Source organism: Falco biarmicus, chromosome 4 (assembly GCF_023638135.1).
Source record: "Falco biarmicus isolate bFalBia1 chromosome 4, bFalBia1.pri, whole genome shotgun sequence".
NCBI classification, from domain to species: domain Eukaryota; kingdom Metazoa; phylum Chordata; class Aves; order Falconiformes; family Falconidae; genus Falco; species Falco biarmicus.
Window position 1 is genome coordinate 14,739,956 of NC_079291.1, and position 18,082 is coordinate 14,758,037.

At 40.5% G+C, this 18,082-nt stretch overlaps 1 protein-coding gene across 6 annotated transcripts in view; it reads left to right on the forward strand.

Annotated features, from left to right (window-relative positions):
• The window catches only part of MYRIP (myosin VIIA and Rab interacting protein), a 237,312-nt gene that overhangs the window by 210,323 nt on the left and 8,907 nt on the right, over positions 1-18,082 (forward strand). For 5 of the 6 annotated variants that reach the window (XR_008821849.1, XM_056338716.1, XM_056338714.1 and 2 more), the window contains 2 exons: positions 1,894-2,133; positions 16,477-16,671. Coding sequence is in view for 5 of the 6 variants with exons in the window: in XM_056338716.1 (XP_056194691.1) it covers positions 1,894-2,133; positions 16,477-16,671 (435 nt within the window). In the remaining variant the exon portion in view is untranslated. Of the gene's footprint in view, positions 1-1,893; positions 2,134-10,360; positions 10,424-16,476; positions 16,672-18,082 lie in introns of all 6 variants that reach the window. The other variant, XM_056338718.1, reaches the window with a different exon arrangement.

Sequence of the window (18,082 nt, forward strand, 5' to 3'; positions counted from 1 at the left end):
AAATGACAGCAGTCTTCCACATGTATATAAAAGCATATCATAACCTATTACAAAACTAAAGTGGAACCACACTAACTTGAAAACTTGATCTTATTCAGAACAGCCTTGAATGTCATTTGGCAGAAAAGGCTTTTTATTCTGCAGAAGCTGATTGTTTGGGAAAAGAATACATTTCAGCATAAGCCCATGGTTTCCCTTCTATTATAGCTAGTCATGTACTTTCAGATCCTGTTTTTCTAAAAGGGCCTTCTGCATCCTTAAGGTGAGCTAAAAAGCAGTAATTCAGTTGTGTAATCGATTCACAGGTAACTGCAGACAAAAATTGTCCAGAAAGCTGTGAAAGTGCTAGATACTACAGTACAGTTTTCCGTATGAGAGATGCAGTACTGGCATTACAAACACGATGTGTCAGTCCATTAAGAGTGGTTTGGTGGGTGGGATTTGTGAGGGAGTTGTCAGTTAACATTTCCTCTGAGAACTGGAGGTAACTGGTCTGTACATGTATACTGCTGCTGCAGCTGCAGAGAGCTGTGCAGAGCAAATCTCCTGTTTGTGTACTTTCAAATGAATGGCAGAGAGAACACAGCTTTTAGTCTCTCCAGCAGTGTCTGGTCCTGTCACGGTAGGAGGGTGTAATAGGAATAATGTCCTATCTGAGAATTGCTCCAAATCATCCTCTTAGACCTGCTGAGATGTGCCTACCGCTTCTGGTCCCAGGCTGCCTTCTTCATAGCCTCCTTCTGGGTGGTTTTGTAACAATTATGCTCCATTTCAAAGAATTCATCACTTCTAAAACCACCTAATTCCTACCTTGCTTTATGGGCTTGACTGAAGCACTAAACAAACCATCTAATGATTCTTTCTCTTAGCAGTCAGCAGGGAGAGAAGAATGTTTCCAGAATGCAGTTAATGCTCTAGCTGGAGCAGGTTGTTCTGGGAGGTGTCTGTCTGTCTCAGTGGACTGTAGTGGAAATCAGGGGAAATTAGTTCCTAATCAGATAGCACAGATCCAGAAAATGAGTTGGTATGTATCTGGACATTAGTTTTTGGAACAACCGTGAGGTATTTTCGTGTTTCCAGCAACGTCTGACAAAAATATCCCCCTTTTCACATCATTAAATGTTGGGCAGGCACCCTGCTAAACAGACTTGCAAACAGATTTTGCTTTTGTTCTGTTCAGCCTCCAAAGTAAGGGACTTGTGGTGGAGCCTGGAGCACCCACTGTACTTAACTGAGCCTCTGAGTACTCCCCACCTTCAGTGATCCAAGAGTAAGAAAAGAAGGTGCTCCTAGAGATGGAACTTGTTCCAAGGAGATTGACCTTTGGAAAACAGTCATCACTGTAGAGGATCCACCTATGTAAACAATCGCTGGGAAAGCTGAAAATCTTGAGCACCATCATGTGCAGATTTTTCAAAACTTGTTTCCAGTAGTCTTTAAGAAGAACACAGATAATGCTCAAGACCAAGCAGTCAGGGAACTGGAGCACAGCTTCTGACTGAAAACTGGACACAACTGCTAGGTCACAACTTTTCATTCCCACACTTCGCTTTCTTTATCTGTACCAATGCCTGAGAATGATGGTAGTGCAGTGCTGAGAATGGGAAATGCCACGTAGCATATTTTATTGGTTGCACACAGATACATAATGATTTTGATAGTTCCTTTTTATGTAATATAAAAGTAAGCAGGAATGATAAATATCATCCAGCAAGTGTGGGTTTATTGGCTTTCCTCTATAAAAGGTATGGTGGGGTTTTTTATTGGCACGCTTAGCATGCTTTCTTTCTAGCTTCCATGCAGAGTGATCATACCTATACTTTTCTAGGAGGCTGTTTGTTTTTCTTTCTGTGCCTATACAGTAATTATACCATTCTTCTAATTTCTTTGTAGGATTTTGATGATTTATCAGAAACGGATATAAGCTGCGAGGATCAGTGTCATAATATCAAGCCTGATCTTCGGGAGGAGGACGTTAAATCCAGGTTATTTCAGCTTGCTGCTAAAATGAGTGACAAGGAAACATCTTCTGGTGAAGAACAAGAATCAGAATCTAGAACAGACCCTGAAAACCAGAAGGAGAGTATGTCCTCAGAGGAGAATGGCAGAAGCATTCAGGAAGAATTAAAGAAGGTAAGTGGTCATTGTAGAGGAGTGGGGACAGTCTTGTAGAAGTTAGAATCTAGAAAGAGAAACATGTGCTTAGAAAATTAAACATATTTGCTTTAAAGAATCCAAGGTCCTTTACACTGGGTCTGAGCCTGCAACCCTTGTGCAGGTAGAACTTCAATTAAGGTGTGTATTCTGAGCTTACAGCATCAATTCAAAGCAGTGAACTCGGCCTGCGTAACAAACCTGTTAAGTGACTGATAATAATCGAATTATGTCAGTTTATGCTGACGGAGAATCAACTTGTACATTTTTATTTAAAAAGTTCCAGTTCCCTTTTTTGTCCTTGCTAACCAGCTGGTTTAAGTGGTTTTTCAGTCCTTTTATTTACATCTCTCTTCTTAGTATCATGTAGTTCGTTCTGGTGTCATAGATTCTTCTTTTGCTCCTCTATTTGAGTATTTTGTGCTTCTTTAAAGCTCTCCAACCTGGTTACTCTGTCAGCTAATAGGCCTCTGTGAAAAGTAACATATTCCAATGAAACTGAAATCCAGTGCCAGTTCTGATGATGCATGAGAACCTCCGTTTGTGCCGTTTCACCCTTACCTGATTTCAGTGTGACTCCACAGGACTTGGCACCTGCTCTCTTCCCTTTCTACCTCTGAATTTCTCTTCAGATCATGTGATATGCTTGAATTTGGTGCTGTAGAAGCCCAGCACTGCCCCTTGCCAGTCAAACACACCCTTCGATCCACTTAGGCTCGTTCTTGTCTGCTGTGTGTCTTGACTGGCCTCTTGGTGTCTTGTCTGCACAGCAGCTGAGCTAGGTGTGGACAACTCTCTAAAGGAAATCTGTTCTTTTTGCTCAAATTACGTAAAGAACTGATGCACCGGGAGGTGGAAGCAGTATCAGGTGACCCAGGTGGACAATAGAGGTGCTGTCCAAGTGTGGGGGAAAACCCGTGCCTGCCTGGAATTGAATCTGGTGAGGGACATGAAGAGAGGTAAGACAGGCTTTTACAGCTGTATCAGCAGCAAAAGGCAGATGAGGGAAAGCGGGGCTCACTACTGCAGTGACCTGGTGACACAGAACATGGAAAAGGCTGTTACACGACATTGTTTTCACCTCAGTTTACAGTTAAGATTTGCCCTCAAGCATCGCAGACCCTGAGACCTGTTGGAAAGTCTGGAGCAGTGAAGACTTACCCTTGGTAGAGGAGGATCAGGTTAGCCAATATTTCAACAAATGGGATGTACACGTGTACATGGCACCCGATGGGGATATGCTCAGAAGAGCTGAGGGAACCGGCCCATGTCATTGAGGCCACTGTTCATCTTTGAAAGTTTGTGGTAATCTAAGGCATTCAAAGCACTGAATATTGTTTATTTTGACTTTAACAAGGCTTTCAACACTGTCTCGCATAACATCCTCAGAGACAAATTGAGCAAGTAAGGGCTGGCTAAGTAGTCAGTGAGGTGGACTGAAAATTGCCTGAATTGCTGGGCCAAAAAGGTTGTGATCAGAGGCTTGAAATCCAGCTGGAGGCCATTCAGTAGTGGTGTACCCCAGTGGTCAATACTGGGCCCGGTCCTGTTTAATGGCTTCACTATTGACAGAGACAATAAGACAGAGTGTACCCTAAATCTGGAGGAGCGGTTGATACATGTTCTGTTGTTATTCAGAGGATCTTGACAGGCTGGAGAGATGGGCCAACAGAACCTCATGAAGTTCAACAAAGGGAAATGCAAAATCCTGCACCTGGGAAGCAATTGCCCCAATCACCCATGCTTGGCTGGAGGCCATCTGGCTGGGAAACAGCTTGGCAGAAAAGGACGTAGGGGTCCTGGTAGGCACCAGGTTAAACATAAGCCAGCAATGTGCACTTGCAGAAAAGAAGGTCACCAGCATCCAGCAGACTGAGGGAGGTGATTATTCCCCTCTGTTCAACAGTGGTGAGGCCACTTCTGGAGTGCTGTGTCCTGTTCAGGGCTTCCTGGTACAAGGGACACATGAATATACTGAAGTGAGTTCAATGAAGGGGCCACAGAGATGACTGAAAGATTGGGGCATCTGTTGTATAAGGAGAGGCTGAGAGCTGGAGTTGTCTAGCCTAGGACAGAGAAGGCTCAGGGAGGATCTCTTCGATGTTTGTAAATACCCGATGGAGGGGGAAGGTGTCTGAGGTGGGAAATAAAGAAGTGGGAATCAGACTCTTCTCACCCATGCCTAGTGACAGGACTGCAAGCAGTGGGCACAAACTGAAATAAAAGAAATTCTATCTAAACATAAAAAGCCTTTACGTTGTTAGGGTGGTCAAATGCTGGAATAGGTTTCCCAGAGAGATTGTAGAGTCTGTATCCCTGGGAGATAATCTTAACTTTCACTGGACACAGGATACTGGGCAACCTGATCTAGTTGACCCTGCTTTGAGCAGAAGGCTTGGACTAGATGATCTCCAGAGGTCCTTTCCAAACTTAAGTATCCTCTGACTCTCTGATTCTGAGTTATTTAGCCATGGACTACACAGCAGTGTAAGTACCTTTGTCATCATGTATGCAGATACCCCTGTGATGTACACACCTTTGTGAGGAAATCAAATAAAAGCTTTATTGGCAGTGCTTGCTAGCAGCATTCAGTTCAGCTTGCCTTTGGTTTATAAAGGCAAACCAGCAATATCAAATTATTCAACAGGATATATAGGCTAGCTAGGGTCTAACATGATGCAATTAAATTAGAATTAAAGGCTGTGAATAGGCCTTTCTGACACGCTCCTGTATGGTGAACTGAGCACAGAAAATGGCAGATGTGTGTTCTGTGGTGTACTTATTCATCTGCATGCATCTACAAAGTATGTTACTTGGGTTTTCCTCCTCTAATTTTATTATTTCTTTAACATTTGCATGTCACTTATTTAAAATAAAGATTAATTTTTTTCTCAGTAAAATTTCCTTAAGTGTAAAAAAATAAAAGACATACATTTGTTCAGCAAAAAGGGAATGCTTGGATTCCCTAATTTGCTATTGGTTTTGGATGAAAAAAAATTCTTAGTCATTCACAGTCGCAGTATATAATCTTTCTGTCTATAATAAAGAAACCAAAATATCCCAATACTATTCATGGTCATGACTTCACCAGAATTGATAGTGGAACTTGCTTCAGCTGTAGAGAAACAAGCAGGCTGCTTTCATTCTTATTCTTGACAGCTGTCCTTAAAGGTGATTTAAAATCCGATGTGTTCTTTCTCTTTGGAAAGGTGGCTGACCAACACCTTACAGTGAAATACTGAAGATGACAGTGTATATAATGCCAGTTGTGGCTATGGTGACTTAAAATATAAAGACATAGCTGAACTCAAAATATGGAATAAAATTAAGATGAACAGATGGCATGTCTCAATGCAGACAAGCATATAAAAAAATTTTCAGGGAACCAGTAATTTTAGATGCCTTAAAAGCCAGATGTCCCAATATGCTGTCTCTTTAAGAAGCCTGAATTTTGGAGAACGCATATGTAGGGAATTACAGATCTTTCAGACTGGCACTTAACATTCTCAGCCAGACCACCTAGACTTCTGACCTGGGCATCAAGTTTCATATTAGGTATACAGAAGCACAATTCTCGGCCATTAAAATGAGAGCTCAAGTGCCTACAATCTGCTTTGAGCTCCTGAACACAAGTTAAATTCTGTACTTTAGCCATCTTGCTTATATTCTAGACATGCTGCTTGTCTTTATTAGCTCTTAGTCTTCTATTCTCACAAGCTCATTTTGGAACACATTAGCAACCTTAAGTCACAGGGAATTTCTAGTTATAGTACCACTGACCATAGAATAAGCTTTAAAAAGCATATATTTTTTATTGAATCAGTGAAAATTATGTACCTAGTGCTCATGAAAATCTGACTTTCACGTGCCTGCACCTTTAGAAATCTGGACTTCTGCGTTTAATGGAATCTGGGAACATGACATAATCACATGTTGAGCTGATGCTTTAAAAAGGGTATTTAGTATATTAAGATCTGAAGCAATGGCAGGTATTGGCATATCTTGACTGGGGAGTTGGCTGAAGCTGGGCTTTTATGTGTTCTCGGTTCTCACTTCAAACTGAGCTTTTGAGCCTTTAAGATACAAGTTTGAAAATGCTGACCTTTGAGTTAATTATTTTGTTCATGTGAGATACCTGAGGATTTAGGCAGGTATTACTCAACGCAAGTTAATTTTATACCTTAGACTTGAATCTGCTGCAGCACAATAATTTTTAACATATCTAAGTTTGTGATTGCCTAATGATTCACAGCTCTCTAAAATATAATCCTACAGCAGACTTGTTTTTATAGATAACATTTTGTGCTTATTAAGCTACAGAAGTAGTTCAGGTTTTTCAGCGGTATGCAGACCCCTGAAAAGCCTGCTTGTCTCAGCTGTGCAATGAAAGGCCATGGAGTCCACTGTGCTCAGGGTAGATTTAGCCTTTGGCCCCTTTAAACTTCAGATGTAAACAGACCAAAAATTGCATTGTGCAACTGTTGGGTTAGTGAAGCATCTCGTACTAGCACAGTGATTTGTACAGTTCTTTCTGCCTTGGTGTTTGTGTTTGTGGTTATTTTTGGAGGGAGGGGAGTGCTTCACCCCCCAAGACCCTAGCCCTAACTAAATAACATAAAGAAAAAAATAAATCCTCTTTGAAGTATCTTAATGACAATGATCCTGAGAGTGGCAAGCATAATAAATGGGATGTATTTAGTTATCGCTTTCCTCTGTCCTCTCTCTTTCTCTTTTAGTGCTTTCATGAAGTTGAATGGGCTGGGTATATATTTCACGGTATACCCCAGAATTACATCCTGGAAGGCAGTTTCAGCAGTGTCTAATGCAGACTGTGTTTTGAGTGCAGTCTGTCACTGTGACGGCTTTATCAGAAACCAGAGAGATACTGTTTAAAAAACAGAATAGCCTCTGCCATTTTTGCAAATTGCCCCACATAGCATAAAAACTGGAACAGTTGTTAAAACCTTACATGTGTTTTTATTCTTCTTGCCTTTTACTTTGTACTCTTCCTTGCTTAAGATATGCAAATGAGTGAGTTAAACTTTAGTAGTAACATTGAGTTTTTCTGCTCTTTGCGTTAGCTTGATGCAAGGTGCTGTGTACTTGAGGAACTTCTTTTAATCCCTTTGTGCATTTACTTCTGCTCAGAGACTTACAACCAAGGCTTAGTAATTTGTTTAAATCCTGCTGTTTTCTGTTGACGTTGTTACATGACTAGGCACACAACAGCTCCTTTCTGAATGGCAACCTGTGAGTAAGTTTGGTAAGTAGCACAGTGGGATCCTGTTCCCTAAGTGAAACCTCCCAAGTCCCTTGACAGTATGAATAACAGCATAAATATTCTTTCCATAAAATATTTATGCCTTCATTCTCTGGAAACATTCATCTTGGGTTTTGTAAAGCTTTATTTTGGGGAAAGTCTGTACTACAAGCATCATCTTCATGTGTACTTGTGCCAGAGGCCTATAATCTTTGTTTTGAGAGTACATCTTACATTTTTCAGCAAGTAAATTAGCACTTTTCAACTACCAGTATAATGAGATAGATTGACGCTTGTTAGGAAATCTGCCTGGCAGCTCTCTTCATCAAGAGGAATCGCCAGCAGCTGTGCATGTGTGTGCACATTACTGCAGCAGCAGAGACAGCCAGCTCCCTGCTGTGGCATCTGCTGGTGGTTGTGCCTGGGGCTGGCCTTGGATTGGGTGGCCAGGGTGCAGTAAAGGAGGTCCAGTGAGCAGGGACTCACAGGACATGGTCACTGGAGAGAAATATGCTCACAGCCTTGATGGAGGTGAAGAATGGCATTAGATGTGCACATGGCAGTGAATCTGTCCCGTGTATCATGGACCCATTAAAGCATCATGGTAGGGATGGCTGCAATGTTGTAACAGCAGTGCTACAATAACGAGAGAGCCCGTGTCTCCTGGTGGCTGGGCTTTCAGGAATCATTTGTGCTGGTGCGTGCACCATCCTCACAGAACATGATGTAGTAGTTTCTGTGATAATTATCTTGCAACTCCCTGAACTCCTGGAAAATTTTGTGGTGTGTTGGTCCAGGCAGGGGTTAATAGGAAATGGCCATCCAGCCTCATATGCCTGAAAGTTTTAGAAACGACTGAGTGAAAAAGTTCCTAAAGGAGTCAGAACCCCATGGCTGACTTAAAAAAGAAAATGTAATAGTGTAAGTATAGTATTAGCAATGTAGTAAAGCTACTATGCTAATAAAGCTGAACAGTGTAATACAATTACATCTTCCTGGGTTAACAACTCACAAGATATTTGCGTCTGTTGTTTCACATTTTTGTATTCAAGATGCTCAGAATAATTCCTGTGTTTTGGTGGATCATGACTTTTATTACGATGTTAATTATCTGGGCAGTCTTCCAAAGTCCGGGATTGAAAACTGAATGTGGGCAGCATGAACTGCAGATAATCTAGGCACAGAATTTTGAATGACAGCAGAAAAAAAAGATTATGGGTAAGAAGGTGAAATAGTGGCTTTTTCTTCCAAAAGAGATAGGAGACTTTAATCTTCACATTGGGCTAATGGATCCAAAGTTTGAAGTTCTCGATTCAAGAAAGCAGTCAAGCATATGTTCAGTTTTAAACTGAGGATTAAGTAGTTTACTGGACAAAAGTCCCATTCAGGAGATTTCTCACATGTTTTAACTATTATTTATTGGTCTTTAGTATGGAAAATTAAGTTGATCCTAAGTTTTATTTTGTGAAAATCTGAGTCTTCAGTTTCAAGAAAAATAGCTGCTTCAAGACCATAAATATTTATTTTTAACAAGTTTTAAGAAGTGTAGGCAGTGGTGTTTGTGTTCCTCCAGTTCTGATACTTTCTGGGCTCGATACAGTTGCCTTAGTATGGATGTAGACAGTCCATCTGAGATGCCCTAGGGTATTCCACAGGGCCTTAGTATGCTAGTCCAGAGGAAACATGCATCTCTCAGGTCCATGGGATACCTGACAGCTTTGAAAATCCTCAGATACTTCAAGCTGTTTCCGGTTGCACCTTTTCTGCATGTGTTTAAGCAACAGAATCAAAGCCCTGTTGAATCTACCTGGAGAAGTGCAGAATAGGTGAGATTACGGCTGGCTTCACATGGGGAATGCAGCATCTTTGTAAACAAGATTCTCATAGTCTCAGATTTGATGTGCATGCATGCCCAAGCCAGCTCTGTCCAGCATGCGTGCAATGGGAATCTTTCAGTTGTCTGATCACCGAAGATTTATTTACTTAGGAAGAAAACGTAAAAGCCATTTTACAGATACAGAAAATCAGTGAAGATTAGTGTAAACTGCTGTAACAGAAAGGGGGGGGGGGGGGTGTGGGTGTTACAGGTTAGACTGCAACAAGAAAATTACTATTTCCTTGTCCTCTTCTGTAAGCAGCGCAGAGTTGGCAGATGGGCTCTTTCAGATCTATCTGTAACAGTTTCAAGAAAACACTGCTCCTCAGCGGGTGGATATTTCTGTCACAGCACAGCCAACAGGGTGACTGGTTGTGTCATAACTTCAAGGCAAAAGGTTTTGTTTAAATAGACCTAAGTAAATTAGGGGGATTAAGGTAAGCCTACTGACTTCTCACTGGAGAAGTTGATGAGAACTTGAGGGGATTTACTTGTTCGTTTTGGGACAGTGAAGTCCAGGAGAGGGACAGCAGCAACAGTAGGAAGTGATTTGGCACAAGACATCTTACTGAACTCAGCCCAGGTGTTTTGGACATGAGCATCTGACTGGGGCGTAAGTGAGGTACAGACCCTTTTGTAACGAGAAACATGCACAGTGTCCAAACTGGAAGTGTAGACCCAAAAAATGAAGATAGCTGGCTTTTCTTTTTCTTAACACTGCTGCAAAAATATTTTTCTATTGCTAGTGCCGCTTGGTTTTGTGATGGTGGAAATCAGTATTTCCCACCTATTCCATTTTATTAAGAATGGTATGTCATTTGCAGTATCTGTCCTAATAAGATCTGTTATTCTAAATCCCACAAACGAAATAAATCAGGCATTGCTTTCTTTAAAATATTCTAGCAATAGATGTTAAATTATTTTTTATTATATTTTATATTTGCTAGTTTCTTTATCCTTGCTGTTCATCCTAAAGTTCTCTGTAAGTCTGAACCTATAGAAATGTTAACCTCTGTAGCTGTTAATATAACTTTTCTGCCTTTTTATTTAACTGCTTTCCCACTATCTAGGAAAAACAAAAGGCTTTTGATCTTCATTTAAAGCTGCAGTTTTTATCCACTGTATTGCAGCAGGTGAGACTGCTTTGTTTTGTCTGTGTCGTCTTACATCTCTTACATAGTAAGAGATGCTATAAAGTGATATTGAGGGTTTCCACATTTCCCAAGCAAAATTATCAGTCTCAAAATGTTTTCCTGCAAAATTCAGGCCTGAAAAATCATACCTTTTGGCCACAATCAATAGTCATTGCAGAAAATTATTTTATAATCACAGCTAGCCTTGTTTCATGATGGGAGTGATGAGCATGAAGTAGACATGTGGAGCAGACTGGCTCTCTTATTTGGCTTTGTAATGAGAATTTGGTTTTATCAGTAAAGAAGAACAGAAGACAAAGATAAAGTATATGATCTTCTTATTCTCGTGTACTCATCTATATTAAAAAATTTGGAAGGAAAAAAATCAAAATGTTATTTCAGCAATAAGTTTTTCAGCATTTTTTTACTACAGTGGTCTTCAAAAATCTTTCTAAGCTCTGAATTTTAAAAATAAAAAAACCCTTAATTCATTGTAGAGATTGTACATAGAGAGTAGGCACTTTCTCACTTTGCTGCTAGTGTCTGTTGCTTATCATTCGTGTAGGTGGGAAGAGGTTTCATATTCTGTGCTATTTGAGTCTCACCTTATGAGAATCAGATATTAAAACAGATTTTCATTTTATTCCCTGAGCAAATATGTGCTTATCTTATATTTTAAAATATGTGCTATTTTTAGTATGTCATATATATGGTAAGCAAATTAAATCTGTAGCATTCTGTCAGTCATAACACAGGAATCACTGTTTTTGTGTCGTTTGATGCTTAATTAAGCAAAACACTCCCCCTCTCAACTTTCTTTTCTCCTTACTTTCAGAGTTAAATTTTGTACTATGAATTTTAATCAGCTTTTAATCATCTTGGTTTTCTGTAGTAAAAATATCAAGGATGATTTTAAAGAAAAAAATACTTTTCCGTTTGTGCAGTGTCATCAGTTTGTGTCCGTTATAGATACTGTTACAGAATCTTGTGTGGATTTTAAGGTTTAAGTATTTCCATTTCCAATTTGGACCACAATATTTCACCCTTGAAAAATAACTTCCTTTCTCATGATTACAGGCAAGTTGTCTCTAGAAATGAGGCATTACAAATTATTAGGAATAACATCTGTAACTACATTAGGACAGTGGATTGAATTTGTTAGTAAAAATCTGATATTCTGAATTACCTAGCACAATCGAAAAGAGAGGCTGTATTTCTCTGTGTGGTAAATTGGAGAATGTCAGTAGAATCAAAGCTCACTCTAAGGAAATTTAGCTTTTTCTTTTCTTTTCTTTTCTTTTTTTTTCTAAACAAGCTCCCATAAATTAAGCTATTGATGTTAAGGCACGGAATAGTAATTCCTTAACAACACAGTTTATTGTGGTTTACTTGTCTTTCATCAAATATCAAGACAAGTTATAGCTTTCTTCCCCAGTCTTTGTGGTAATGAGTGGTCTGGGCTCACTTTTAGGCCAAAGGTCTTGGGAATGTCAGGGTTGAGTAGTGCCATTGATAGCTGGGCACTGATGGCTCTTGTTTCTCCCACGCTGTCACTCAGCCAGTGTCCCAGATCTTGCTTGCCTGTGAAAGAGATGGACTTCTGATGGCCTTTTCAGGGCCTTCTCAAAGCTGTACAGTGAACTCCTACAGGATGGGGAGATGAGAAGGGCACATCTGGGTTTAGGTTTTGTTTTCGTCAAGTTTAGATTCGGTCAGGTTACTCTGAAAAGATTATCAACTAGTGGCAAAGCAAAACTCATCTTTTCCCCAGCTCCCCTCAACTCCGTACAAAAAAATGAGGGATATTGACTGCCAGACAGGTACGCGACTAGAGTGTGATAGAACGGCTTGAGACTGGAGCTAAAAATGATTGCACTACAAGTCATCAAGGACGTGGTCAATACTGCCAGGGCCACTAGTGATGGAAAGTTTTTCTTGTTCTGCTGCTTGATCTAACTGTTGGTGTCAACTGTTCTCTATTGAACTGCAAGTCACTGCCTCCCATGCCAGTTTAATAGAACCAAATGATGGCATGACATTATAGTAGCAAGAAAGAAAATGCTAATGGCAGAGTACAACAAGCAGAAGAAATTAGTGCAAGTGACAGAGAGCTCAACTACTTTAAGAGCATTAAAAATAAAAGCAATATTGTTCATGCAAAGGAAGCTTGGATGTGGAAGTGTCATAGGCTGCTGAGATGCACACGAGGGCTTAACGCCCACCTACTCTCAGCAGTTTCGGCACTTACATTGCTTCAGATTTATCATCCTGCTTCCCTTCTGTTACTCGTCATCCTTTGTGCAAGGATGCAAATACTGTTTTATGAAGCACCTTCCAGTGTAGCATCCTTAAGGTAAAACAACAAAGGAAATACTGGCAATGTCAGCAGGGAAAGGAAGGAGAGACAGCAGAAGGGTAGAGAAATGGCTAACAGTCAGCAAGAGCTAGCTTAGACCACTGGGACATAATCTTCAGCAAAACAGGAATCCTTTCCATCTGTCCAAGCACACATAGAAATGACAGTAAAGAAGTTTTACAAGATGCTGTTTGTAATATTCAATGCACGCATGTACATATATGTGCTTGCATCCACACAGTTTTTGAGTATTTCATTGATTTTAAGTGTCTCCAATGAAGAACTCGGGAAAAATTAGCAATTCCTTTTGACTGTGTCTTTAATGTATTTATGAGTGTGAGCATTAATCATCATAAAAAGGATAAATGCATGCTTTCCTCATTCCATTAAATTCTTTATCTCAAATTCAGTAAAAAATGAGATTCTCATAACCAGTTAGAAACATTAAAATTTGGATCAGCTGCATCAGTTTGATCTGTAGTGTGGTGGTGTTAATCTAGAAGTAGGGTAGCACAGCTAAAATCAGAATGCATCTGGGTGTTTCAACGAGAATGGTTGCGCTTAGCTTTTCTGTGCTAGGTATTTGTAACAGAGATTGCTTTCTGTGTCTATCACATACATTTTAGTTCTTTGACTTGCTTGACAAGACAGATGGGAGAGACTTCATCATGGCATGATAGCTGTCTCTTTGAATCACTTGTAGGTGGTAATAATGACCTTTCCTGCAAGGGCAAGATAAATGAGACAGCCAAGAGGTCTTTATAGCAATTGGAAGTGTCCACCTACCAGGGTGATCTGGTATGCATGTGTCTGTGAATTTTAGGTGATTTTTACAGAACCTTGTAAATCTTAAGTTTGATGTGGGTGGTTGGGGAGGGGAGAGGGTTGTGAAGCATTAAAAGTCCAGGATACTTGTTGGGTTTTGGTTTGGTTTTTTCCTCCTTATACATGTTCAATAATTCTGTGTAGAGTACCCCACTAGCTTTGCAGACTGACCATTTTGGAACATGAGTTAGCAGCTTTTGACAGTGCTCAAAAAAACCAACAGGGGAAAGCTGAGCTTTAAATATCCTTTGGCAGAAAACTTTCACAAAGTTTAGATTTAAATACACTGAAATATTGCTTGTGCTTTTAAGTTTTGGGAGATCTATTCTTTCATTCTAAGGAAAATGACTTTTGCTTGCCATGTATTTCTTTACGATGTTTAAATTTTAGTGCTATATCCATGTTATACTATAAAAGCAGATGTTTCACAAGCTTAAATAAAATCTTTAATGTTGTGACTGCTGTGTCTAGATACCTGCAGGCTAGGATCAAGATACATTCAGCGATACACACTTCAAGAACGTTCATCTAGCTGCCTTGTGCAACATTTAATGGGAAGCAAATCTTTGGTTTTAGAGGTCAAACAGGATCTGCCACTAAGAACTTACGTAAAAATTCTAAAAAAGCTAAAAATCACATTTCTGCACTAGGGGAAGTTTAGACTGGGCATTAGGAAAAATTTCTTCACTGGGAGAGTAGTCAAACACTGGAACAGGCTTCCTAGAGAGGTGATAGATGCCCTGAACTGGTCAGTGTTTAAGAGGCATTTGGACAATGCCCTTAACAGCATGCTTTAACTTTTGGTCAGCCCTGAAATGGTCAGGCAGGTGAACGAGATGATCACTGTTCCCTTCCAACTGAAAAACTGTCCTGTCCAATCCTATCCTATCCAATATTTCTCACTTAACTTGTCTTCCCCTATCCATGACCTGTTGAGAAGGTAGGGTCTTTTACTCAAAATCTTGATTTCACGAAGCTTCCTATTACAGAACACCTTACCGGAAAACAAAAACCAAAAAACCTGTTTTGTAGTAATTGATCTGTAATAAATGCCAATATGGATTTCCATATTCTGCCATAAGAACACCTTTTCTGCATTTAATTTAATCTTTTTTGGAAATCCATCATTAACTACAAAGGATAATAAAAAAATTAAGAAATAATGAACATTAAAGTGGGGCTACTGTTCTTGAAATGGAGAACATACATCAGTGAAGACAATGAAGAAAGTGTAGCGTCTGGCCTTTATCCTTTTTTGCTCACTACTCATAGAATAGAGTAAGAATTAGGTACTTGTAAAAGCCAATACTAAAACAAAGTAACATTGATTTCCTCTTCTGTCCTATAAAATTATTGATCTGTTTCTAACCTAATTGGCACTTGTGAAAATAAATGGAAAAAGCAGTAGGCTATTTATGGGGTTCAAGTATTTGTTCTCAGTACGAGAGTCCTAGGCCTGCTTGTTCAGGGCTGTGTTGGCTGTCCTAACAAGCTAAAGATCTGAGTGCTGTAGCATACTGTATTTGCTTTGTTCTCCTTCTCTTTAATCTCATGTATCTAATTATTTCTTGTAATTCAGAGAAATAACAGTGCTAAAGATGCCTTAATGTATTGATACACAACAACTGAGCACACACTGCTCAATTTTTCAGTAAAAGTTTTATCTAACATAAAAATGAACAGCTGATTAAAGGAAAGAGACAATAAAAGAAGTTTTCCAGTTAAACCCACCAGAGTTTGTGCAAAGCAAAGGCACGCTATTTCTCTTACATCCTGCCTAGGAGGCCAGCTGACATTAACACGATGTTTACATAACACAAAAACATTTTTATTCAGTTATGTTTTCCTGTACTATAGAATTTACTATATAGGATACAAAGACTGTCCGTTTCCTTGGGTTTGATCCTCAGATATTTTGTTTGTGGGAAAATGTACAGATGAGTAGGCCCCTAGTCCACATGCATTTAGTATTCGCAGCTTTGAGGAGGAATTAAATGTAGGTCTAGATTTCCCACGCTTTCTTTTAGGCAAAGCAACACTAAAGGTGTTGCACATAAATTCAGTGACAGTATTTGTATTGGCCTCAACAAGCTTTGGCTGAGTCTCCAAGCTGTCTAGTCTGGATGTGGAGCTTGGTGCTCGAAGGTACATCAGGTGAAATTTAATTGCAATCGGAGGAGTTGTCCTGAAACCTAAAGGTCTGTGAGAATCATCAGAATCAGAACAGTTAATTAAAAATTACAAATGAGGAACACTCATAAAAAGGCTTATGGTTGTTTAAAAAAGAAGAACGAATAAAACTACATGCTTTTCCTTGGTGTATCCTTGGTATATATATGTTCCTATCATATAATTCATAACAAACATCTTTGTAAAATACTGTCCTCATAGGGCTGCTGAAGATTGTTCTCCCCTGTTTGGGCTGCTATGCAATAGCTGCTGCGGATATGGAGACAGATGATTCCACATCTGTTTGCCAGTACCCAGAAAGGAAGACTGTGTTTTAAAACAGTTTAAAACACTATTGCAAAAATAGCCTCATCTATCTCACTTGGATTGCAAAGCTGGCTATTTGTGTGCCCCTTTAGGATAAGATTTGGACCATCCCTCCAGTAGAAATTGTGTTGCAGAAGAGATGCATGTGTATGTTATTTTGCATGCTGTAGCAGTGTGCCTATGTGAAAGAGGGCGGGGGGAAGAGAAGTTGATTCCAATTTCACCACACAGCTAGCTCTTGTGTGTGTTCACAGCAGTTAGCCAGGTATATTGTCTTGGTTTAGCGTGGCTAAAGCTGCAGCTATTAGCAAGGTGATTTTACCTATTACATCTCTATGCTAATATAATGCTGTTGTTTTCTCTTGTAACAAAACAGAAGTACTCTGCTGTCTCTCTCTGCAACATATCTACAGAAGTCCTGAAAGTCATCAATGCCACTGAAGAACTGATAGCAGAATCCACTGGTCCCTGTGATTTCCCAGCTGACATTCAGGACAGAGGAAGAGGGACCTTCCCGCTGGGAACAGACCCCATCAGACTTGATGAGCAGCTCACCACACTGGAAGAAAATGTAAGAACGTGAATCAGTTTGTGAAAGTCTCGTGTGCATGACTGAGTGTACCTGTGTGTGTGTGCCAACTGCAAAGGGAAAGCACGTAGACAGCATCAGTGGAAGTGCAGAATTAATTTGGGGTTGTTAAACAAATACACAAACAGAACAAAAATATTATATTTCAAAGGGGTGCTCAGCTGTGCTGCAGTTTTGTTTTGTTTTGGGGGGGGTACTTCAAAATATTTGGGGGAAGAGAAGAGTTGCATGGTTTGGGGTTTGCAACTAATTTTAGAATCCCTATCTCAAAAGTTAACGTAAGCCTTCTGAACCTCTGTGGCTGTGCAGCTGCACCATGCCTGGCTGAAGCCACATGTCTCCCAGCCCCAGCATAGCCTCGTTACTGTAAGGACAGGTAGGGAAAGCATGTCCCCAGTCACACAGAGAAGAAATGGAGGAGTCTTCCTCCCCCCAGGCACCCCCAGCATACTGCACTGAGCACCCAAGGGGCCGGAGCTGCCTGCTGCACTGTTAAAAAGAGCAGGCTGGAGAAGCTGAATTAAACAAACATTCATTTGGCCACATCTGTGTCGTCTGTCCTTTTTCATGAGTACTTGTCATCTGCAGGAAAAAGTGCAATGCTGAGTCAGAGAGGGGAGTCACTACTCGCTGGAAAATGTTATGCATCCGCTTAATGGAGTTGGTACACATGTAACTTTCGATTTTCTCTTCTTCCCACATTTAACTGATTACATTTCAGTGTTTTTTTTCCCCCCTTCATTAGGAGCTCTTAAAGACCTTGTAAAAATCTGTGTTGTCCCATTATGAGATTCTGATTAATTCAAGAAAATAGATCCTGGTTTTCTTTAGCCCCAGAAAATTTTCAGACAGAATCTCTTGGGGCATAAAATCAGTTTCCTCCACAGAAGCACACTTCCACAACAGCCCCAGGCTAAGGGCTGAGTAGGAGATAATCCATGGCAATAGCAGCCAGTCCTGGCACTGGGCTTGTCCTACTCCACAGCCCTCTCAGCAGCAGTCCCACAACTCCCCAGTCCTCTCACCACACCTTTTCTGAGCTCAAATCTCCCAGCCCTGCTTCAGTTCAGAGGTTCCCATACTTGATCCTACCCCTCCTAACCTCAGCCGCTCCAAAACCGTTTCCATGTCAGGACTTTCCCCCTGTCCACACCAACAGGATGCCCTCCAGCCTACCCCTGAGCACCTTCACTCCTCCCCAGCAAGCTCCTGATCCTAACCTGACCTCCAAATTTCCCCTTCCCACCTCTGCTCATCCTTCCAAGGCATCCTGCTGTGCCAGCTGAGGTACTCCTGCTCTTCCCTGCTCCCACACGCTGTCCTGATTGCTGGCCTCTCCTGCCCTCCCCCATGGGGCACCACAGCCACTTGAACCTGCCCCACCACAGGGTTT